Source organism: Rana temporaria, chromosome 12, assembly GCF_905171775.1.
Source record: "Rana temporaria chromosome 12, aRanTem1.1, whole genome shotgun sequence".
NCBI classification, from domain to species: Eukaryota; Metazoa; Chordata; class Amphibia; order Anura; family Ranidae; genus Rana; species Rana temporaria.
Window position 1 is genome coordinate 22,675,987 of NC_053500.1, and position 26,391 is coordinate 22,702,377.

General features: G+C 45.8%; 1 protein-coding gene across 2 annotated transcripts in view; it reads right to left on the minus strand.

Moving 5' to 3' along the window:
- PHACTR3 (phosphatase and actin regulator 3) overlaps positions 1-13,292 on the minus strand; it is a 173,558-nt gene extending 160,266 nt beyond the window's left edge. Inside the window, exon 1 of one of the 2 annotated variants that reach the window (XM_040331571.1) lies at positions 12,911-13,292. In XM_040331571.1, coding sequence (XP_040187505.1) covers positions 12,911-13,028 — 118 coding nt within the window. In that variant the 5' untranslated portion in view covers positions 13,029-13,292. Of the gene's footprint in view, positions 1-4,809; positions 5,048-12,910 lie in introns of those variants that run through there. The other variant, XM_040331572.1, reaches the window with a different exon arrangement.
- Between the last annotated feature and the right edge of the window lie 13,099 nt (positions 13,293-26,391).

A 26,391-nucleotide genomic window follows, 5' to 3' on the forward strand; every position in this document is an offset into this window, starting at 1 on the left:
GCGAGTCCCGCGGGAGTGGGCGTTTCTCACATGTCTGTGATTGACATTTTGACCAAAAACGAGCTCCCCCCGTCGCGTAAGCCGCGTCACGATTGGCGAAAGGAGCCGAACGGCGATGCGCATGCGCAGTATAGCGCCGACTCGCCGTTCGGCTCCTTTCGCCAACCGTGACATGGTTCATGTCATTGGGCCCAATTGTTGGTGTCAGTAGGAGAAATGATGCCCTATTGTTGGTATCAGTGGATGAAATAGTGCCCCAAGGGCCAAAAGCAAGCAAAGGGCCACACCTGGCCCCTGGGCCGCAGTTTGGGGACCACTGATATAGTGTATCGGTCCTGTTCTGCTCTGATTGGATCTGCTCACGGCTCTGAACAGAGTGGCTGTCCGTTTACATCCAACTGCCCTCCAACCAGATCTAGGTGGAGGCGAAGAAATCCCCTTGGAGATGGGATTGAGAGTAGTCTGGTGTAAATGGACACAAGTCCGGTTACATCTACTGCTCCATAGAGGAGGGTCAGATTGGGGGCACCTAAAAAACAGACAGGGGGTCAGTCTGTGATGTGGGGTCAGTCTATGATGGGGGCACATGTGTGATGGGGGGTCAGTCTGTGATAGGGCACCAGTTTGTGATGGGGGATCAGTCTGTGATGGGGCACCAGTCTGTGATGGGGGGTCAGTCTGTGATGGAGGCACCAGTCTGTGATGGGGGGTCAGTCTGTGATGGAGGCACCAGTCTGTGATGGAGGCACCAGTCTGTGATGGAGGCATCAGTCAGTCTGTGATGGGGGGTCAGTCAGTCTGTGATGGGGGGGTCAGTCTGTGATGGGGGGTCAGTCTGTGATGGGGCACTAGTCTGTGATTGGGGGCAGTTTGTGATGGGGACACCAGTCTTTGATGGGGGCACCAGTCTGTGATGGGGGGTCAGTCTGTGATGGGGGGGGTCAGTCTGTGATGGGAGGTAGTTTGTGATGGGGGGGCACCAGTCTTTGATGGGGGCACCAGTCTGTGATGGGGGGTCAGTCTGTGATGGGGGGGGGGTCAGTCTGTGATGGGAGGTAGTTTGTGATGGGGGGCACCAGTCTTTGATGGGGGCACCAGTCTGTGATGGGGGGTCAGTCTGTGATGGGGGGGGGTCAGTCTGTGATGGGAGGTAGTTTGTGATGGGGGGCACCAGTCTTTGAGTGTGGGTAAACTTAAACTGTATTGCTATGCTGTGGTTCCTGTAGGTTTTGTGTGCGTGCAGGGGAGGGGGGGGGGGGTTGGGGGTCCTCTATGTCCATTTTGCTTGGGGCCCCCAAATTCCTTCAAACGACCCTGGACAGGCGGCAAGATGGTCACCAACAACAAATATTTCTGGGTATCAAGTACTGAAGATCGATTACTTTGCACACCAACACCCCTGACACAGTTACAGTACATCATGTACAGAACTAAACCAATCTGCCTTTATAAACATCTATAAAGTTTGTGTTTCTCTCAGAATGTTTTTCATAATATTGGTAGGAGATCTGTGCTGACCCCCCCATGAAATATTCATTTAGCGATTTTTGCAAATATCAATTCTCTTCTGAAAAAAAAAAGAAAATTGGATGTGGAATAAAATCTGCATTGTCAGTTTCATGATTTGGTAAAAACTGTGACTTCATTACTTTTATGTCATAAAATACCAAAAAGTATGCAATTGTATTGTGTTATATAACGCGACCGCTCTGTAATGAGCGATCGCGTGTGCCCGGCGGCGATCGCGCACGGGAGTCAGGGGCGAGAGGGGGGCGCGCATGCGCCCCTAGTGGCCTGTGCGAGAGCCGACGTATAGCTACGGGCTCTTGCGCAGGGGAGCCGACCTGCCGCCGTAAAATGACGGCGGCTGGTCGGCAAGTAGTTAAGCAACATACCATGTTCTCCAAACTTCCAGGTGCAAGCACAGGTTTCCTCATTAGTAACACAAGCAGAAGTTCTAATTACATCACCTGTTGTAAGCATTGCAGCTGAGAATCTCGGATTATTGGGACATGATCAGGTATGGAGCATCACCATCTTCAGAGCAAAGTTTACTGTTTAAAATGTTTGGTGACATTACATATTGATTTCTCTGCAAATTGTATATTCTTCTTAGGGACATCACATCTGTTTTCATATATATTTATTTTTGCTACACTTTGGAGTTGATTTACTAAAAACAAATCCACTTTGCACTACAAGTGCACTTGGAAGTTCAGTCGCTGTAGATCTGAGGGGGACATGCAAGGAAAATAAAAAACAGCATTTTGGCTTGTACATAAAATCAGCAGAGCTTCCCCCTCATTTCAGATCTACCCCTCAGATTTACAGAAACTTTACTTCCAACGGCACAACGCCTCAGTGTGAAAGTTACCTAAAGTCAGCAGCTACAAATGCTGCAGCTGCTGACTTTTAAAATAAGGACACTTACCTGTCCAGGAAGGCCACGATGTCGGCACCTGGATCTGATCTGTCCCTCGACTCTCGGGTGCTGCCGCCGCCATCTTCGGTAAGGGAATCGGGAAGTGAAGCCTGGTTCCCTACTGCGTATGCGCGAGTCGCGCTGCGCGATCTGAATGGGCCCTGCTGTCTTCTGGGACCTGTGTGTCTCCCAGGAGACAGGGGGGGGGGCGACAGAGGAGGCGCCGGACATGGCGTAGATATCCGCGGATACTGTGGCTATCTATCCCTGGAAGGGGGAGAAAATATGTGTATTGGACAGGTATCTGCTCCCCCATCCCCCCTGAAAGGTGCCAAATGTGACAGGTGGTGGGAGGATTCAGAAAAGTGGAAGTGGAACGTTGCTGTTAAGATGCCGCCACCTCCACCCGGAGCCGAGGGATGGGTGGGCTTCGGGTGATGACAAGAATGGATACCACAGTATTAATACAGAATGCAAATACTTTACTATTGCTCAATAGCATATCTCCCAACTATTTGAGATGGGAATGAGGGACACCTATTAGCAAAAAAATGTAGACACACCCCCCTGCCACGCCCCCTTAAAGAAGAATTGTACAAAAATAAATAATTGGCAAACCCACGCGTTTTTTTTTGTTTTTTTTTTACTATTCCTTTATATTGGCATTTGGAATTTACAAATGAACCAATTCAGAAATCGGATGAAAGTTTGTTTATGACTGTAAAACAATCTTGGATATATAAAAAGTGTATTTTATCTACATCTATATAGATCAGACCAAGATGAGGGGAATGAGGGACAGAGGGACATTGCTCCAAATCAGGGACAGTCCCTCCAAATCAGGGACAGTCCCTCCAAATCAGGGACAGTTGAGAGCTTTGCAATAGAACCTTTAAGTTTGGCTACTGGGGACGGTCCTTAGAAAGATGGCGCCCCCTCTTTTGATGCCTTTTGCTCTTTTATAGATTACCTGTACACACTTCCAAATCTGAAGCACTTCTGTGGCCACAACCAACCAATCGGATCCCTTCTTTCTTCCAGTCTTTGTAGAAAAGTCCTCCTGTGTTTCTAGTGTGTACTTTTGCTATAGATATTTAGCCAGATTCAGGTAGAGTTACGCCGGCGTATCAGTAGATACGCCGTCGTAACTCTGAATCTACGCCGTCGTAAATTTAAGCGTATTCTGGAAACCAGATACGCTTAAATTAGGCTAATATACGAGCGGCGTAAGTCTCCTACGCCGTCGTATCTTAGGGTGCAAATTTAGGCTGGTCGCTAGGTGGCGCTTCCGTTGTTTTCTGCGTCAAATATGCAAATGAGCAAGATACACCGATTCACGAACGTACGTACGTCCGTCGCAATTAGTTGCGCCGTTTACGGAAGACGTACGCCGGCGTAAAGATAAAGCTGCTCCCTAGGTGGCGCAGCCCATGCAAAGTATGGACGTCGGGAACGAGCGTATCTTTTTACGTCGTTTGCGTAAGTCGTACGCGCATAGGGCTGTGCGTAAGTTACGTTCACGTCACAGGCATTGAGCCGGCGTATCTTTGGACGTAAATACGACGTGTTCCTAAGAATGCGCATGCGCCGTTTGTTCGGCCATGCATCTACATGGGGTCAAGCCTCAATACAACACGCCCCCTACCAGCCTACTTTGAATTATGCGCGCTTACGCCGGCACATTTTCGTTACGCCGTCGTAACTTAGGACGCAAGTGCTTTGTGAATACAGCACTTGCCTCTCTAACTTGCGGCAGTGTAACGTAAATATGATACGCTACGCCGCCTTAAAGATGCGGTGCCGTATCTGAATCCAGCCATCTGACTGCTATAAAACCCTCTTAATATAAAAATATACGTTCCACAGATTTTTACATTTGATTATTGATCCAGTCATTGAACATTCCATGAAGCTCTATAATAAAATAAAGCCGCTGCCTTGGCTATTTCTTCTATTACAATAACTGATGATAATCCTCCTATTACCACCATCAAATCACTGCAATAAGAATAGATGTAATAATATAATACAAAGTTACATCTTTTATAATTAATCCAATTCTAACGACTACTACTCTCCAAGCATGCTGTGTAACATTTATATGAAGTCACCTGTCAGTGATTGGTTGGTATATTGTGATAATAATAATAATAAAATAGTCCCATTGCCCTATATGTAGCATTTATGCAAAGTCGCCCATCATTCTAAAATGATAATAAAGGCAATAAGTCATAATGGGAATACGACATTGTCCATGGTATAAAGTCACATGCATTATTATTATACAAGCATGTGGTCATTGTTACCTGTCACTGTCTTGCTGTATATTATAACAATTATTATTCACGCCAGCGGCCCCCAGCACATTATTAACCCCAAATAGTCACCTGGCATGACGTTGCCGTTGGCTCTCAGCACAAGTAGTCTTTGTTCTTTGTTCTGGGGGTCCCGGCTTCTGGAATGACTCCTGACAAAGAGCCTTAGGGGAGCAGTGTGTCTGTTGTGTGACTGTGTGTGTGACAAGAATCAGGTGATCTCAGGGGAGGTCCCATCCCCCACCAATGACAGCCAAATTTGCTGAGTGGGCAAATTCTAACACTCGCAGGCTCTAAAATTGCAATGCATGCCATTATTTCATTAGAAAGGGTCTCAGATGGCAACATTAACAAGCTTGCATTCCACCATTGCATAATGATAACCAACCAACCCCCCCCCCCCCAAATGCCTAATGATGCAGTGAGTTGACGATGGCTCTATGGTCACTTGACAATGTCACAATAGGCACGTGACTTAAAACGTGTTAATAGATTTGCTGTGTGCGGGAGGGGAGTAGTGATTATTTTGTATGAACAAAGACTTTATTCCTGCCTATTTCCTCTCCTCTCTCACCCCCCCTCCTCCTCCTCCTCCTCCTCCTCTCCCCCCTCTTTGTGTCTGATTCATTTCCTAAACACCTCCACGCGTGCGAGGAAGTGTCAATTATGGAGCTGCAGGGAGTAGTGGCTACAGGGCCCTAAGGCTCAATGGATCGGCCCTAGCCATGCGATCGCGCTGCAAAGCCTTAAGGCTCAATGGATCGGCCTGAGCCATGCGATCGCCCTGCAAAGCCTTGAGACTCAATGTACCGGCCTGAGCCATGCGATCGCCCTGCAAAGCCTTGAGACTCAATGGACCGGTCTGAGCCATGCAATCGCCCTGCAAAGCCCTGAGGCTCAATGGACCGGCCTGAGCCATGCGATCGCCCAACAAAGCCCTAGGCTCAATGGACCGGCCTGAGCCATGCGATCGCCCTGCAAAGCCTTGGGGCTCAATGTACCGGCCTGAACCATGCCATTGCCCAGCAAAGCCTTGAGACTCAATGTACCGGCCTGAGCCATATGATCACCCAACAAAGCCCTAGGCTCAATGGACCGGCCTGACCCATGCGATCGCCCTGCAAAGCCTTGAGGCTCAATGTACCGGCCAGAGCCATGCGATCGCCCTGCAAAGCCTTGGGGCTCAATGTACCGGCCTGAGCCATGCAATTGCCCAGCAAAGCCTTGAGACTCAATGTACCAGCCTGAGTCATATGATCACCCAACAAAGCCCTAGGCTCAATGGACCGGCCTGACCCATGCGATCGCCCTGCAAAGCCTTGAGGCTCAATGGACCGGCCTGAACCACACGATCGCGCTGCAAAGACTTGAGACTCAATGTACCGGCCTGAGCCATATGATCGCCCTGCAAAGCCTTGAGGCTCAATGGACCGGCCTGACCCATGTGATCGCCCTGCAAAGCCTTGAGGCTCAATGGACCGGCCTGAACCATGCGATCGCCCTGCAAAGCCTTGAGGCTCAATGGACCGGCCTGAACCATGCGATCGCCCTGCAAAGCCTTGAGGCTCAATGTACCGGTGAGAGCCATATGATCGCCCAACAAAGCCCTAGGCTCAATGGACTGGCCTGACCCATGCGATCGCCCTGCAAAGCCTTAAGACTCAATCGACCGGCCTGAACCACGCGATTGCCCTGCGAAGCCCTGGGCCTCCGTGAGCTGTCAGTCTCTACGTGTGACTGAGGGGGTAGCTCTGTGGGCAAAGGCAGACTTCACCCTCCTTGGGGGTGAACTGCAGAGACGTCGACTTATAAATAGAAATGGCCACATCTGGCATTTTGTAACCGAAACATACAAAACCACTTGCTAATTGCTGCCCTGCTATGAAACATTTCAATGGGTGCAATTACAGCTCTGCTTGTGCCCGTTGCCATGGAAATGGCAAAAAAAAAAAATTCACCTCTTGGGTTCCGTTCTATTACAGGCTCCTGCTAACGGCAGCAGAATATCTACAAGCTACAGCCAACCAGCACAAGAGAGAGTGACCAACATTCTAGAAATGATCCCCAAAATTCACAAAGTTATATCTTAAAGACATCATAAATTAGGCTTTGCTTTCCTAAAATCTCAACTGTTTGTGTGGGTCTGCCCCTTTAAATAATATTTCCTCTATTTATAGGTCGGAAATGTAATGCTATTTTTAGAACATGATTTAAAAAATAAAAAAATAAAGCATTTCTATTCTAATAAATAAAAATGTCAACATTTGGAACAGGGACATTTTCAGCTCAGCAGCAAAGTCCCTGGAAATTGCTTTTTTATGCTATTTTTAGAACATGATTTAAAAAAATAAAGGAAAAATGTGTACGAAGAGCTGTCTTCCGATTTTCGGATCGTTAGTACGGTGCTTTTTGACTGCCAATTTTTCTTTTTCGTCAGACAAAAGCTGTGCGGACTATACTTTTTTTGTCGGATGTGAGCTCAACGTTCGATTTTCGTTTTGTTGGCTTTCGTACGGAATAAAATCATAAGACCAGGACTACCCATGCTCAGAAACGAAAGAATACATACAAAACTATTCAACGCGTTACGTCACTTCCGACGTATTCTGTCGTCTGAAAATTTTTGTATTGTGAGTAACCTCTTCACTTTCGACATAAAAACGCCACAAAAAACAGACGTTAGGTCGTCGAAAATCTAAACATGTGTACGAGGTTTTAGGCTGGATACACAGTGTACAATTTTTTTATTTTTTTTTTAGATTTACCAAAAATCTATAATGAGATCAAATCTAAACACTTTCAATTTGTATGCAATCAGGCATATCCGTAAATCTAATGCCGCATACACCCGATCGGTCAATCCGATGAGAATGGTCTGATGGACGGTTTTCATCAGACCAAACCGATCGTGTGTGGGCCCCATCGGTTATTTATCCATCGGTTAAAAAATTTGAAAATTGTTTTAAAATTAACCAATAGAAAAAAAACGATCGTTTGTAGGCACGTCCATCAGTTAAAAATCCATGCATGCTCAGAATCAAGTCGACGCATGCTTGGAAGCATTGAACTTCGTTTTTTTCAGCACGTCGTTGTGTGTTACGTCACCGCGTTCTGACAGGATCGTTTATTTAACTGATGGTGTGTGGGCGCGACTGATCATCAGTCAGCTTCATCGGATAACTGATGGAAAAATCCATCAGACCGTTCTCATCGGATTGACCGATCGTGTGTACAGGGCATAAAGGAAATCTAACGACAAAAGTTGTATAGTGTGTATCCGGCTTAAGGTACAGATAAGGCCTCTTTCACACGAGCATATGCGTATTTTCAGCAGGTTTTTGCTGGCAGAAGATGCTGCGCAAAGTATGCACCTAAAGTACTCGCGTTTAGATGCGTTTTAATTCTTTTTTTTTTCATTCACAGCAGTGTCTTACTTTTTTGTGCGTGGCTAAATGCAGCTTACAGGAAGACACAGCTGTGTGTATGGGCTCATTGATTAATATAGTGCTGCGTTTAGAGGCGCACACAACTATACGCTGTGTGCATATAAATGCAGTGATTTTTCTTTGTGAATGAGCCCCAAGAACATCAATCAAATTGCAGGGGTTGACCCGACGGCTAAACAGACTCCAGTGGTCATTAAGTATGAGCGTGAACATCTGGAGTAACCTAAGGTAACCAATCAGATCTCACCCTCATGGAGTAGGCAGATAACCAATCCATTTTTATTTATTTTTTAAATTTATCTGCCTACTCCATGAGGATGAGATCTGATTGGTTACCTTAGGTTACTCCAGATGTTCAAGCTCATACTTAATGACCACTGGAGTCTGTTTAGCCGTCAGTTTAACCCCTGCAATTTGATTGATGTTCTTATGGAATATGGAATATGCGACAACCAATCCATTTTTATTTATTTTTTAAATTTATCGCATATTCCATATTCCATAAGAACATCAATCAAATTGCAGGGGTTGACCTGACGGCCAAACAGACTCCAGTGATCATTAAGTATGAGCGTGAACATCTGGATGGTAACTACAGGATGCGCACAAGTAGGAACTTTAATATTTGGATGGTCACTACAGACTGCACACAACCATGCATGTACTTATCTGAGTAGTCACTACAGACTGCACACAGATAGGAATGTTAACACCTGGATGGTCACTACTGTCAGCATGCCAGTAGGAACTTTAGTATCCTCCCGTCTAGATTGTAAGCTCTAGTGAGCAGGGCCCTCTGATCCCTCCTGTATTGAATTGTACTGTCTTCTCCATGTTGTAAAGCGCTGTGCAAACTGTTGGCGCTATATAAATCCTGCATAATAATATCTGGATAGTCACTACAGGGTGCACACAAGTAATAGTATTAACATCTGGATAGTCCTTACTAACTTCACACCAGTATGAATGTGAACATCTGAATAGTCACTACAGGCTGCACATAAGTAGAAACAACATCTGGATGGTCACTACTAACTGTACACAAGTAGGGACGTTAACACCTGGATGGTCACCACTGACCGCACATGACTATCAATGTTAACACTTGGATGGTCACCACTGACCGCACATGACTATCAATGTTAACACTTGGATGGTCACCACTGACCGCACATGACTATCAATGTTAACACTTGGATGGTCACCACTGACCGCACATGATTATTAATGTTAACACCTGGATGGTTACCAATGACTGTACATGACTATCAATGTTAACACCTGGATGGTCACCACTGACCGCACATGACTATCAATGTTAACACCTGGATGGTCACCAATGACCGCACATGACTATCAATGTTAACACCTGGATGGTCACCACTGACCGCACATGACTATCAATGTTAACACCTGGATGGTCACCACTGACCGCACATGACTATCAATGTTAACACTTGGATGGTCACCACTGACCGCACATGATTATTAATGTTAACACCTGGATGGTTACCAATGACTGTACATGACTATCAATGTTAACACCTGGATGGTCACCACTGACCGCACATGACTATCAATGTTAACACCTGGATGGTCACCAATGACCGCACATGACTATCAATGTTAACACCTGGATGGTCACCACTGACCGCACATGATCATACATATAGGGGTTCTGCGCGAACCAACACAGTGATAAAAGGTAAATAATCTAGATATATAAATATATAAATATAGTGAATGTGAACAAAGAAAGTGGGATAGTGAGTGCTCACACTTTCCAAAATCAATTATGTGTAAGTGTAACCTCGAAAAGAATAAAATAATGAAATATATTAATTATATTAATTAAGTGGTTAAAATAATTTGAGCAAACAGTCCAAAAAAGTGAAGTGATCATAAAATATAAAAATAGAAAAATATAAAAAAATAAAACATATGGAATATGAAAAAATGAGGTGAAAAAAGTGAAAAAAGTGAATACAGAGTGTCCCAATAATGGTGTGCCAAGCTGTCAAATGGTGGTCGCAGTGTAGCTGGATATCCACTAAACGGGTTGTTGACAGATGTATAGTTCACTCCCTCACCAGGCTCCCAGAACTCTTACCTCAAACCATAAATAAATGTGCATCCAATAGATATTGAATCACCATAGAGATCTTCTCTCTTGTTAGTATCAGCTGGAACGTCTCCTTGGCCACTTCCTAATACAGCTCCAGTACAGGGAAAAGAAAGGAACACAAGGGCTCCAATAGTGTAATATTGTAAGACTCAGGGGGAATTTATTAAGGAAAAAACCTGTGCTTACATCAAAACATAAAAACGAGTGCAGTGAATAAACATACAAGCGGCGTCTTCAGCGCCGGCTTACGTCACTCCAGGTGTACGCTCTTGACCAGGGATTGACCAGGGATTGGTCAAGAGCGTACACCTGGAGTGACGTAAGCCGGCGCTGAAGATGCCGCTTGTATGTTTATTCACTGCACTCGTTTTTATGTTTTGATGTAAGCACAGGTTTTTTCCTTAATAAATTCCCCCTGAGTCTTACAATATTACACTATTGGAGCCCTTGTGTTCCTTTCTTTTCCCTGTACTGGAGCTGTATTAGGAAGTGGCCAAGGAGACGTTCCAGCTGATACTAACAAGAGAGAAGATCTCTATGGTGATTCAATATCTATTGGATGCACATTTATTTATGGTTTGAGGTAAGAGTTCTGGGAGCCTGGTGAGGGAGTGAACTATACATCTGTCAACAACCCGTTTAGTGGATATCCAGCTACACTGCGACCACCATTTGACAGCTTGGCACACCATTATTGGGACACTCTGTATTCACTTTTTTCACTTTTTTCACCTCATTTTTTCATATTCCATATGTTTTATTTTTTTATATTTTTATATTTTTATATTTTATGATCACTTCACTTTTTTGGACTGTTTGCTCAAATTATTTTAACCACTTAATTAATATAATTAATATATTTCATTATTTTATTCTTTTCGAGGTTACACTTACACATAATTGATTTTGGAAAGTGTGAGCACTCACTATCCCACTTTCTTTGTTCACATTCACTATATTTATATATTTATATATCTAGATTATTTACCTTTTATCACTGTGTTGGTTCGCGCAGAACCCCTATATGTATGATTTCTGATTTGTGTATTGTAAACACTATTAGGTTTTGCAGCACCGTATCTGTTTTGGGTTATTACTGTTTAGGAGTCTACAGTAGCGCGGAGGCTCTTTTTTGATTTTGTCACTGACCGCACATGACTATCAATGTTAACACCTGGATGGTCACCACTGACCGCACATGACTATCAATGTTAACACCTGGATGGTCACTACCAACTGTACACAAATAGGAACTTTAACATCTGGATGGTTCATTACTGACAGCGCACCTGCTATCCATTTCCCTATATTTAAATAAATCCCTCCCCCCCCCCCCCCCGTGTACCCAAATACATGCTTTTGAACCAAAAAAACGATATACTATATATATATATTTTTCCTACCGTGAAACGCATTTGGATACTTCCTGAAAGGACCTTAATGCCCTGCCCTATCGGTCTTGCAGCAATATCCTGTTTTAGCACAGCTGTGCTTCAACCCCACTAACTCATGACACAGCACAAGTGTGCAAACAGCATGTCCAACGTGCAGTAACCTAAGGTAACCAATCAGATCTCATCCGCATGGAGTAGGCAGATAAATTTCAAAAATAAATAAAAATGGATTGGTTATCGCATATTCCAAATATTTTTCTTTGCACTTATTACATAAGTGCAATGTTGGGGCTGGATTCAGGGTATAATAAATGTATTTAAAAAATAATAATAATAATAATAATAATAATAAAATAAAAAAAAATATGTGTGTCTGTCTTAAACTTGAATTATTATTTAGAACATTCGAGGGATATAAGAGGAAGTAAAAAAAAATATATACAGTAATAATATATTTAAAATATTCAATGAAGGGTGAGCCATGTTCATTAATGAGATAAAATGTAAGCGTACAAAATAATATTAATAAATGAATATAAAGAAATAAAAATATATATGAATATAATTTTTTACTCATTAATGAACATGGCGCACCCTTCTATTTATTTTTATTTTTTTATTGATGGGTACAAGAGGGGAGATATATAATATACGCGCATAAGGGTTCATAGTAAATTTTTTTATTGATGGGTACATGAGGGGATATATATATATATATATATATATATATATATATATATATATATATATATATATATATATATATATATATATATAAAATACGCGCATAAGGGTTCATAGTACATTTTTTTTATTGAGGGGTACAAGATGGGATATATATATATATAATATACGCGCATAAGGGTTCATAGTACATTTTTTTTTGTCTTGTAACAAAAAGATTGCGGCACAAGCATTGGTTGAGCACATTCATTATCCGCTCATTAGCAGCGGCTGCCACATAAATAGCATCAGCAGCATTAAGAATGGGAGCATCTGTACACTGTCTTGTAAATTGCACATCAATGGTGGCTAGAGAAGCATGAATTAATCCTCGCTAATACTGGTCCCAGCCTTTGCCGACTCTACAATCGCATCGGACGCAAGCAATGGGCGTGATGTCCTTTGCTCCCATTAACCCCTTGAGCGCTGTGGGGTCCATCACTCCCCCCTCCCCCCTCCTCACACACACACACCCCCTTCCCTACCTGTGCAATCATCTGACTCTGAGCCAGGCTCTGTGGGGTCCCCATAGATGATGTTGGGGTCACTGTTGGATCTCCCTCTGTGTAGATAGGGCCCCTGGAGCTCCTGTGATGTTGCCATGGGCTGTCAGCGGTGATGTTTCTTGAGAAGGTTGCATTAAACAAGCTTATGTGAGGCAGCTGAGAAGTGGAAGAAGGAGGAGATCTCAGTGGATCAGATGCTGAGGATCACTTTGGATTCTATTCCTTCCCTGGGATGCTTTGCATCATCTGGACCTCCAGAACCTGCTGTGCATAATCCACCCAGGCCAGGGAGACACCAGATTCCCCCCTCCTCCCCAAATCCTCCCTTTCGATGCTTTTCCTAAAGCAGCAGCAGAAAACATTGGGATTTTACCAGCATCCCTTGCGAGAGGGATGCACCATGCTGACGTCAGCGGTGCTTGCCAGAAGAAATACCTGCACTGCAACAGTAGGACGGGGTACCAGTGCGATGTCCCGGGCGGCCGCTAGAGGGAGCCGGAGAGCGCGCAGCTGTGTGTCCAGCACGAATTACATATTTATCTCATTGCAGATTATACGTCTATGAATGGGGGGGATACACTGACTGACAGGCTGGAGATATAGATGAATGGGGGGATCTACTGTGCAGGCTGGAGATATAGATGAATGGGGGGGATCCACTGACAGGCTGGAGATATAGATGAATGGGGGGATCTACTGTGCAGGCTGGAGACGGAGATCTATGGGGGGGATCCACTGACAGGCTGGAGACGTCTATGAATGGGGGAACTACTGTACAGGCTGGAGACATAGATGAATGGGGGGGGGGAACTACTGTGCAGGCTGGAGATATAGATGAATGGGGGAACTACTGTGCAGGCTGGAGATATAGATGAATGGGGGGAACTACTGTGCAGGCTGGAGATATAGGTGAATGGGAGAACTACTGTGCAGGCTGGAGATATAGATGAATGGGGGGGAACTACTGTGCAGGCTGGAGATATAGATGAATGGGGGGATCTACTGTGCAGGCTGGAGATATAGATGAATGGGGGGGAACTACTGTGCAGGCTGGAGATATAGATGAATGGGGGGGGGGTCTACTGTGCAGGCTGGAGATATAGATGAATGGGGGGGAACTACTGTGCAGGCTGGAGATATAGATGAATGGGGGGAACTACTGTGCAGGCTGGAGATATAGATGAATGGGGGGGAACTACTGTGCAGGCTGGAGATATAGATGAATGGGGGGGGGGGTCTACTGTGCAGGCTGGAGATATAGATGAATGGGGGGGGGTCTACTGTGCAGGCTGGAGATATAGATGAATGGGGGGGAACTACTGTGCAGGCTGGAGATATAGATGAATGGGGGGAACTACTGTACAGGCTGGAGATATAGATGAATGGGGGGGAACTACTGTGCAGGCTGGAGATATAGATGAATGGGGGAACTACTGTGCCGGCTGGAGATATAGATGAATGGGGGAACTACTGTGCCGGCTGGAGATATAGATGAATGGGGGAACTACTGTGCAGGCTGGAGATATAGATGAATGGGGCGAACTACTGTGCAGGCTGGAGATATAGATGAAGGGGGGATCTACTGTGCAGGCGGGATTTATAGATGAGGGGGGATCTACTGTGCAGGCTTGAGATATAGTTGAATGGGGGGATCTACTGTGCAGGCTGGAGATATAGATGAATGGGGGGGGGTCTACTGTGCAGGCTGGAGACGGAGATCTATGGGGGGGATCCACTGACAGGCTGGAGACGTCTATGAATGGGGGAACTACTGTACAGGCTGGAGACATAGATGAATGGGGGGGGGGGGAACTACTGTGCAGGCTGGAGATATAGATGAATGGGGGAACTACTGTGCAGGCTGGAGATATAGATGAATGGGGGGAACTACTCTGCAGGCTGGAGATATAGATGAATGGGGGGATCTACTGTGCAGGCTGGAGATATAGATGAATGGGGGGGGGGGGGTCTACTGTGCAGGCTGGAGATATAGATGAATGGGGGGGAACTACTGTGCAGGCTGGAGATATAGATGAATGGGGGGAACTACTGTGCAGGCTGGAGATATAGATGAATGGGGGGGAACTACTGTGCAGGCTGGAGATATAGATGAATGGGGGGGGGGTCTACTGTGCAGGCTGGAGATATAGATGAATGGGGGGGGGTCTACTGTGCAGGCTGGAGATATAGATGAATGGGGGGAACTACTGTACAGGCTGGAGATATAGATGAATGGGGGGGAACTACTGTGCAGGCTGGAGATATAGATGAATGGGGGAACTACTGTGCAGGCTGGAGATATAGATGAATGGGGGGAACTACTGTACAGGCTGGAGATATAGATGAATGGGGGGGAACTACTGTGCAGGCTGGAGATATAGATGAATGGGGGAACTACTGTGCCGGCTGGAGATATAGATGAATGGGGGAACTACTGTGCCGGCTGGAGATATAGATGAATGGGGGAACTACTGTGCAGGCTGGAGATATAGATGAATGGGGGGGAACTACTGTGCAGGCTGGAGATATAGATGAATGGGGCGAACTACTGTGCAGGCTGGAGATATAGATGAAGGGGGATCTACTGTGCAGGCGGGATTTATAGATGAAGGGGGATCTACTGTGCAGGCTTGAGATATAGTTGAATGGGGGGATCTACTGTGCAGGCTGGAGATATAGATGAATGGGGGGGGGGGTCTACTGTGCAGGCTGGAGATATAGAAGAATGGGGGATCTACTGTTCAGGCTGGAGATATAGATGAATGGGGGGATCTACTGTGCAGGCTGGAGACATAGATGAATGGGAGATCTACTGTGCAGGCTGGAGACATAGATGAATAGGGGATCTACTGTGCAGGCTACAGACATAGATGAATGGGGGGGGGATCTACTGTACAGGCTGGAGACATAGATGAATGGGGGGGATCTACTGGCAGGCTGGAGACATAGATGAATGGAAGATTTACTGTGCAGGCTGGAGATATAGATGAAGGGGGTTCTATCACAGACTGATAAATGAAGGAGGTTCTTTATACAGACTAGGCATAATTAAGGAGGTTCTATTATACAGACTGGGCATATAAATGAAGGGGGATCTATTATACAGGCTGGACATAAAAAAGAAGGAGGGTCTATTATACACACTGGGCATATCAATGAAAGAGGTTCTATTATACAGACTGAACATTTCCATTTTTAAATTCTTCTGCCATTTGCGGTGTAGTTCAGCTTTAGCTAATCTGAATGAAAGAATCCTGTTTACTGCATACAAATCCCAGCGTTCCCAGCATTCCTGTATGGGTTGTGTGATGACTAAATTGCAGAACAATGCCATCTTGTGGCAAAATACAGTCCTGCACAACAGTAACATTGCACAGCGTTACATTCTTATTAGGAAAAGAGCTGCATTAACACTGGGAAAGGTTCTGTGAGGGTTTTCTTTTTTTCACCCACTGGTTGAATGAAAAAAATTATAATTGTATTTGTGTACCCAGCTTTACATACGTAGCATTACCCCTGGAGGAGCTGATGGTTTGTTTTGGATGGCACATTTACCTCGTGGCTCGAATTCCTAGGGGTGAATGGTGCATATAGCAGTAGTAAAGGAATATCCGCAATGAGTGTGTTTTGCTGTGCTCTTTATTACCCAGCCGGGTAAAAACAATAAAACTTGCGGTGAGGAAAGTAGAATTGAAGGAAGAAGGAGAATAACAAATTCAGGCGTAATGATAGGGAAACAGTCCTGCTCCCACGTGTAACACTTCTCTGTGCCACTCCTGCTTGAGTGGGATTAGCGTACCTGGTCAGGCCTCTCTCACTGACCTGGCAGCCAGAGTACAGTGAGTTATACCGTTTGGGATCTTCAAAAGTGGGAACCCAGTCGATCACTGGGTCCCCGTCGCTGCTCAAATGTTCCTGACCAGCCAGGTAGGACATAACGCCGGGGCGCCGTGATGTGGTCACCCTAAAGGTGGGTGCCACACTGGAAGAAGACCCAGAACCAATGGCGTCTGCCCCATAAATACCCTCCCCCAGCATGCACAGCGAGGCTAGACCCTCCTGATTGGCTGCTGAGGAAGAGCACCCAAACCTTGACTCCACTGCTGCCCTCTACTGCACAGGGGTGGGAACAACACCCCAGCACAACAGAATGAGCCCACAGCACAGGCAAGCTGAGACAGAGACCCAATTTGAACATTTTAACCAGATCAGAGTTTAACTACACTCTGATCTCCCTCTAAATTTAAATAGAACCAGTATATATATATATATATATATATATATACACAAATTTTTGTGTGTAAATGTATGTATGTGTGTAAACATATCATATATATTATTATTATTATTATTTGTAGTATTACCCCTGTAGGAGCCGTTGGAAATATGCCCGGGTTCCTTTTCCCATCAATTGCTTGGCATCCGAGCACAAGATCACTGGCACTCTTTTGGCTGAATAACAAGTCCAGAGGTGTTTTTTTTTTTTTGTATGTTTTAATTTTTGGGGTAACTTGGATAGGGTTGGGGAATTGAGTGGGATACTCGAAAAAAAAAATGTACAAGATGAGGACAGTAAACGTCCTTTTGTAGAACTGAAGCAAAGGTCCTTGCAAAAGCAAACGGTGGACTTGGCTTTGTAATATAAGCAGTTAAACACAAAAGCTTTTTCTTTAGGGCAATTAGAACGGAGTCCCTTCACGGGTAATTAGATAAACTGAGCTCCTCAGAACACCAGCCAATGCCCCCTTTACACACAACTCACTCTCTAGCACCAGAGGGGTGGCAGCAGACCAAAACTCTCTTAGATCTCTCACAGCAGTCTGCTGTGAGCAAATGGGCACAAACGCTCTTAGAACATTGGTTGCCTCCTTCCAGCATCCATGTGACATCTCTTTCCTGTGATACCAGACTAGGGGGCAGATCCACAAAAGCATTACGCCGGCGTAATTTTAAATTTCCCGCGTCGTATTTTTGTTTTGTATCCACAAAACAAGATACAACGGCATTTTGGCTAGATCCGACAGGCGTATATGTCTTAGTACGCCGTCGGATCTAAGATGCAATTTTTCGGCAGCCGCTAGGTGGCGTTTCCGTCGAATTCCGCGTCGAGTATGAATAGGAATTTGCATAGAATGACGTCACCGTCGTAAGCATTGGCTTGTTCCGGTTAAATTTCGAGTATGCGCACTGGGATCCCCCAGGGACGGCGCATGTGCAGTTAAAAAAAAACGTTGTTACGTCGGGTCACGACGTATTTACATAAAATCACAAAATATTCCAACTGCACACCTTCCGGGAAAATGGCCAATAAGTAAAAGGGTGCTGAAACGATCACCAGCTGGGAACCGGAAAGCAAATCATGTACACATATTCACCAGCACACCAAGGATCATTGGAAAAACGTCCAAAAATTTAATGCATAATAGCGATCCAAAAAGCAACGTTTCGAGGTCACGCAGGACCTCTTCGTCAGGCAAAAGTGTACAGTGTACAGTATTTACATAAAACACGCCCCCATTACATCCATTTGAATCCTGCGCCCTTACGCCACCAAAGATACACTACACCGCCATAACTTACGGCGCAAATTCTTTGAGGATTCGAATTTAAAAAAAAGTTACGGCGTAGTGTATCTTAGATATGCTGCGCCCGGCGTACAGATGCGCCGCTGTACGTGGATCTGCCCTAGAGATCTTCAGACGACAGACCCTCGGCTCTCAGGAACTTCAGCCAAGCAGGCCCTCAGGTAGCCCAGCTGAAGCCTCACAAACACCTAGCCCCACTTAGGCTGTGTTCCTCTCCTGAAGGAAAAGACCTGGAAGCTCTGTGTCTCAGAATATTTAAAGGGGTTGTAAATAAAAAAAGATTTTTTGCTGAAATTACTGTTTACAGGGTATAGAGACGTAATAGTTAACTGATTCCTTTTAAAAACTATTAAAAATAGATCAAAATCAATCATATAATGTACCTGTAGTTTCTAGTTTCGTTTTTGCATGTTGTTTCCTGCCTCTCTGCCTTACAGAGCAGACAGAGCCATAGAGCAGTGATGGTTTGGAAAACTAAACTAGAAACTAGACACACAGGGCTAGATTCAGCAAGCAGATACGGCGGCGTATCTCCAGATACGCCGCCGTAATTTCAAATCTGCGCCGTCGTATCTTTACGCCGATTCTCAAAGGCAGATACGTTCAAAAAATAAGCTTCCTCCACCGACGTAACTTGAATACGGCGGCGTATAATTGTGTGCAATTTTACGCTGGCCGCTAGGGCCGCTTCCGTTGTTTTCGGCGTAGAATATGCAAATGACCTAGATACGCCGATTCACAAACGTACTTACGCCCGGCACAATTTAGTTACGTTGTTTACGTTAGGCTTTTTCGGCGTAAGGTTACTCCTGCTATTAGGAGGCGCAGCCAATGTTAAGTATGGGCGTCAATCCCGCTTCGAATTTTTAATTTTTTACGTCGTTTGCGTAAGTCGTTCGCGAATAGGGCTGGACGTAATTTACGTTCACGTCGAAACCAATACGTCCTTGCAGCGTACTTGGGAGCAATGCACACTGGGATATGTACATCGTAAAAAACGTCAATCACATCAGGTCATCATACATTAACATAAAACACGCCCCCTCATCCACATTTGAATTACGCGCGCTTATGCCGGCCCCATTTACGATACGCCGCCGTAACTTAGAAGGCAAGTGCTTTGTGAATACAGCACTTGCCTCTCTAACTTACGGCGGCGTAGTGTAAATATGATCCGCTGCGCCGCCGTAACTATGCGCGTCCCTACCTGAATCTAGCCCACAGTAATCACACCTCCTTGATTAGTGACCACAAAGAGAAAGCTCCCAGCACTGTGGTCATCAGGAAACAGACAACCAGGAAGTGTGGAGATCAGAGAAGAATTACAGCAACTTGAGAGCAAAAACGCACAATGAGGACATGAAAACAGCACTGCATTAAGGTAAAGGAAGCTGTTAAGATAAAAAAAAAAAATCCTTTACAAACCCTTTAAGGCTTGTCCATACCCAAAGGCTCTTCACGTTTACTGAATATTTCATATGGTAGACTGTTGTTTTATTGTAAAATTGATTATTCCTCTCAATAAAAACGTATTGAACAAAAAAAGAATATTTATACAGACTGCTGGTAGCCTTCAGGGCCACCCTCCCTGGGATTGGCCAAAGCTGTAAAAATATTCATGCTGCCCATTTCCATTGTTTCCCATCTGTATATTCCAGAGAGATCCACAGTCCTCTAGAACAGGGGTCACCAAACTTTCTGAACAAAGGGCCAGTTTACTTGGAGAGGGCCGTACTGTGGCCAGTGAGAGTAGACAATGCCCTGGCATCAATGGGAGTGAAAAATGCTCAATCAATGGTATTAGTGGGAGGAATAGTGCCCCATTGTTGGTATTAGGGGAAGAAATAGTGCCCTATCATTGGTGTTATTGGGGGGGATAGCTTCCCAATGTTGGTATCAGGGGAAGGAATAGTGCCCCATCATTGGTATCAGTGGGATGAATAGGTCCCTGTCGTTAGTATCAGTGGAAGGAATAGTGCCCCATCATTGGTGTCAGTGGGAAGAATAGTGCCTCATTGTTTGGGTCAGTGGGAAGAATAGTGTTCTATTGGTATCAGTGACAGGAAGTATATCCCATTCTTGGTGTACAAGGTATAGTGCATTGCAGGGCTTTTTTTCTCAAACAGTAGGTGCTGGAACTCAACCATGACCCCCCAAAACCCCTCCCTCACACACACCCACATAGTGGGTGTGGTTAGATTTCACAAACAGTAGAAGGGTCTTAAAGGGGCATTTACTACCAGGATTGCGCCCTTTGCTTTTCTTTTTCAGGCCCTTGGGACACTATTCCTCCCTCTAATACAGTGGTTCTCAACCTGGGGGTTGGGACCCCTTCGGGGGTCAAATGATGATTTGCCAGGGGTCACCAAGTCCTGGGCTGTTCCTGAAGCCCACACCACTCTCCCAGCCTTTTTGCAACCACCCAGCCGGGCTGTCCCTGGAGCCTGTGGCCACCTAGCTGGGCTGTTGCTGGAGCCCGCGGCCGCCCACTCAGCCTCTTCGCAGCCACCCATTCAGTTCACAGCATGGTTGGGGGACACAGACTATAGGTCAGCTAACTGGTGAGGGATGTGAAGTGGGAGGAGCTGGAGGAGACCTCAGATTTTGGCATAGATGAGAGAGATAAAAGGGAAAGAAAAGAGAGCAAAGGGAGAGTGGTACATCCTAAAATGTACCATAAGGTTTTTTAATACTGTACAAGTGGAAGGGACTCAGGGAGCACTAAATGTCCATGGGTTAGGGGCGGAAAATTCTTGTCTTGCCTTGGGTGCTGACAACCCACACTACGGAAATAATTTTACTGTTAGGGGTCCCCACAACTTGGGAAATTTTATCAAGGGGTCACGGCACTAGAAGGTTGAGAACCACTGCTCTAATACAAGGCACCAGGGCTTTTTTTCAGGGGGAACTTGGTGGAACTCCACCACCTCTGGCTCAGACCCTTTGGTGCCTGCTCACCACAGCTTTGAGACCACTGCTCTAGAAAGCAGGGAGAGCAATCAAGTCCTGAAGCAGGTGGAACACTGAACAGACCAGAATAATCAACTCGGCTCCACTGATTACAGTGAGCAACACTAAATTTATCGAACAACAAAACAGTAGCTGCACTGGATACAGTGAGCCAGAACTAAATTGACCTAATCCTAGCATCTGTCTAGGAGGCTGCTATATATTTATAAGTACGGTATGCACAGGTATACTTCACATTAGTACATCACCCATTTAGGGGCCAGCTGTCTATAAGTCCAGCCATCACCGAAATAATAACCCTTGTATAACTCATAGTTTATTATGACAATGCAATGTGTTATGGCTTGCCCTGCATGTATAATTCTGCACTTTCCACGCTCTATTGGCCTCCAGAGAGCGTTTAAAAAGCAAACCATTATCCTGAAATACAAGATGCTCAATACAGTAACCAGAGATGAAGTCTGCGTCCGTCATTAACCCCTCCATTACCAGACTGTTGTGTATTAGTCACCAAATGGAGCTAGAAAAAAAAGTGTAACACCCAAGCCTAAACTAGGAGTGAATGTAAATTTTAATGAAGTACGTCCCTTCAGAGACCTGTCACCATATATACAGAGAAGAAAAAGCATACACAACCGGGTATATTATAGAGTGGTATCAAGGTTGTGTTTACTATAAAGTGTACAGCTGACCATGCACTAGTAGATTTTCAAATGAATGTTTATATGAAGATTCATACAAAAAATCCCAATACATTCAATGACTTAACAAATACCATTCGAAATACTGCAAAATTTCATTTGATAATGAATGGATCTTTCCCAGCAAAAAAACACGTTCGCTCTTACAAAAAACTTTTCCATCCTGCAGTCGAAAATGAATTTCGATATGATCCCACTAACGATTAGAAAACCTGATGGGCTTTGGTCCGCACTATGACCAATGGGTTTGCCTACTGTACTCTGACCCAAGAGCCAGAATGCGCACTAATAGGGATGTCTCTCTGCCGTTTTCTTACAGAGGCAAGGATGCTTACTTTCTCCACTTCTGTTTGCACTAGCAATTGAGCCATTGGCTATAGCGATGCGTCAGACGTCTAAAATTGGGGGCATCTGTTATTGTCCACTAGAAGAAAAACTCTCTCTCTATGCAGACAATGCCCTACTTTACCTTAATGGTACGGCAAGTTCTTTTAATAAGCTCACGCAGGTTGTGGAGGAGTTCGGAGAGGTGTCAACAAATCCCAGGCCTTCCCTTTTGGCCCTTTTTTGCCCTATGATTATTGTGACAGGAAGTCAGGTAAATCTGTGGGTGTTGTCACAGATGGGAGATACATTTCTGCCTTGTTTAGACAATACACCAATTATTATCGGGTGTCAGCTGCAGAAGTAGCCAGAAAGGTTTAAGGGCGTTGGAAAACTTCAGCTGTTCAGAATGAGGCAATTAAGGCCTCTATAAGTAATCCAGAGGATTACTACTGATTGCTGCATCCTGAGGCTTTTTGAGTGAAGGAGAGCAGTGAGCAGAAATATTTCTGAAGAGGTGAGGTGCTGTTGAATTTTCTGTGTGATAAAAATCAAAAAGACTATTTGTTTTTCTTCTGTAGGACCAGCAGTGTCGGCCCAGCAGTAGGCTGTGCCAGACTCCATAGGTAGGTTCCTGTGTGGTGAAGGTAGATGCCCCAAGTGGCCAGGGTTTATTTTATGTTTGATTTTGTTTATGCTGTTTGGATGCTTGCACTTGTTTCCAGCAAGATGGAAGAATAAACCAAATTCTTTGTTTTCAACCGTCTTCGGCTGTTTCTCTGTATCGTTCTGTGTGTAGTGAACCCATCCAGTCACACACCCCCCCCGCTACTGAGCCAACCCCTTACATTATTTACAGAGATCTAAATTACAAATAACCCAGCCTTTTAAATATTTGGATATTCAAATTCAAAGCAAGCTTTCCAAATATGAGGCCTTAAACATTACTTCTATAGTTAAGCAAATGGTGGACAAGCTTCATATCTGATCAACGCTACCACTAAACTTAATTGGTCATATTAATATTTTTAACATGATCTTTTTGGCAAAATTCTTGTATTGTTTTTAGAGTAGCCCTAGTTTTTTTTTTTTCCCCCCAAAAATGAATTCAGACTATCAAGTCCACCCTGTCCTCCTTCCTTTGGAATGGAACTCAACCTTGTATTGCCAGGTCCTCCCTACAGGCACCTAAATCAGATGGGGGCCTTGCTTGTCCAAATCTACGTTACTATTTTATTGCATCTCAGCTTACTTATGTCTATGGCGGCGTACAGACGACCGAACAATCCGCTCGGAGATTTCTGTATGATGGTTGTACACACCATCATACAGAAATCTGGCCGGACACGATACGCGGTGACGTGCTGCGACGATGATGCGGCAACGTGCGCAGCCCTGGAAGGTAAATACTTCCACGCATGCGTCGAATCACTTTGACGCATGCAAGGGCTTGGGGCCGAGCGGACATGTCCGGTGAGTTTGTACAAACGACCGAACATGTCCGACGGACAGGCTTCCAGCGGACATGTTTCTTAGCATGCTAAGAAACATTTGTCCGCTGTAAAACGGTCGGCTGGACAAATGTCCGCTGGAAACCTGTCCGGTCAGCCGTACACACGACCGAACATGTCTGCTGAAACTGGTCCGCGGACCAGTTTCAGTAGACATGTTCGGTCGTGTGTACAAGGCCTATGACTGGTTACATTCTGCCCCTTCAACTCCTTCCACTGCTCTGCTCTCCGCTTTTTTTGGTCTTTCCACTTAAAGATGAGCTACATAGGTCGGTGGGGTCTAGATGTTCTCAGTACTCCCCTGCTGATATGGGCTTTCTGACCTGAAGAGAGGGGGGAAAAATACTCCCACAGACATCACAATGTATTTTGCCACATGCTCCCCTATGGAATAATCCTAATATCCCTGAGCTTTTCGATCATTCTGACTCGACTTGATGGTGTCCAGGGCTCAAGTCCTGTGGGAACGGAGTTCCTGCACTTTTTTCACAGCAGGAACTCCATTCTCTTTGCAGGACTAGAGCAGCTGAGAGCAGCCGAGCCAATCCTTCACTAAGCGGCGATGCCCAGCTCGAGTCACTGTCAGGGGAAGGCGAACCTTAGTAATCCTTTATGTTACTGGGCGCTTCCTGTATATGGATTCATCGGGTAGTGTGCGGGTATTCCGTCACTTCCTCGATGCCGCAATGTCTCCTGGGAGCTTGCGGCATCGAGGAAGTGACGGAATACCCGCACACTACCCGATGAATCCATAATCCAGGATTACTAAGGTACAGTGGATGGAAAAAAAAAACATGCGGTTTAGTAATTATACATATGAGCGTATCATTTTTTTTTTTTTTGGTGGGGGAATGGATCTTGGGTGGGAGTTCCCACACTTTTTTCCCCAGGACTTGACTTCTGGTGGTGTCACTTTGTGTCATGAATTACCTCGGCCACCAGAGGGCGCTAGCGGCGCATCGGCACGCGCAATGCGCGCGCAACCACGGCATCGCGCTCGTGCACGCGCGCACCGGCGGTAACGGCGCACGGGAGCGCGCATCGGCGGTAACGGCGCGCGGGCACGTGCAGGCGTCCATTTGGCGCCAAAACAACCTACTTAAAGTGTCCTGGAAGCCTGGCCCCTTGCTGTCCGGTCTGCAGCGTTTCCTGAGACCACCTGTACCTGTACCTGTACCTGTACCAACTACTCCTGCTTGATCCAGATCCTGATACCCGGCTTGTCTCCGTTGTTCCTGTCTTCCGCCTGCCCTGACCTTGGCTTGCTCTGACCATCCTGCTGCCTGACCCCTGGTACTCCGCTGACCGTCTGTTGCCGACCCGGCTAGTCGACCTCTCTGTTACCTGGGCCTCTCCTGCTACCAGTCCGGCTGTTCCTGCCTGTCCAGTCTTCTGGGACCCTGTCCAGTCTTCTGGGACCTGCTGCGGCCAGACTTTCAGAATACCTTCCTTTCCGGCTTACCTGCTGTTCCAGTGCTCCTGCATCCAGGCTGCTACTTACCGGCCTGCACCTGCCTTTCAGAGACTTCCTCGGACTCCGCAGAAGCTCCATCCGGCCCCTGCACCAGCGTCATCCCTGGCGCTTGTGCGACTCTGCATTCCCGCTCCCCCTGTCTACTCTACCAGGGGTCCGGGATCAGAGGAGCAACAGCAGCCACTTCCTGCACGTCGGGCTCATCCTTAAGGTACGTGACAGTACCGGACAGCCATGTCCGAGCCCGCGCAGGGAGTGGATCCGATGCAGGAACTCTGCCGCCATTTGGAAGGACTAACCCAGGCCGTCCGAACCCTGCAAGAAGGTTACACACGTCTGGAAAATCGGGTCCAAGCCTTGTCCACTCCTGCCACAGCCTCTGCGACTTCAGGGGCTTCCGCTTCGCCATCAGTAATAATGCTGCCACCTGAACCTAAAGTTCCCATGCCCGAGAGGTTTGCGGGAGAACGTAACAAATTCCGAGCCTTCCGCAACGCTTGCGAATTATACTTCGCCCTCCAACCCCGGACTTTCTCTCTGGAAGCTACTAAGGTGGGCTTCGTCGTTTCGCTACTGTCTGGCGAACCGCAAACCTGGGCTCATCGCCTCATGGAGATCAAGGATGAATCACTTGACAACTTAACCGCCTTTTTCCAGGCTATGTCTCTGCTTTATGAGGACCCGCATCAGACCGCCACTGCAGAAGCCGCATTACATGCTCTACAACAGGGTCGCAGACCCGCCGAAGACTACGTGTCCGAATTCCGCAAATGGTGTTCTGACACAACCTGGAACGACTCGGCTCTCTGCTACCAGTTTCGCCTTGGCCTGTCCGAACCGCTAAAGGATGAGCTGGCCCGGGTAGGAGTTCCTGGGACCCTGGACGCTTTAATCA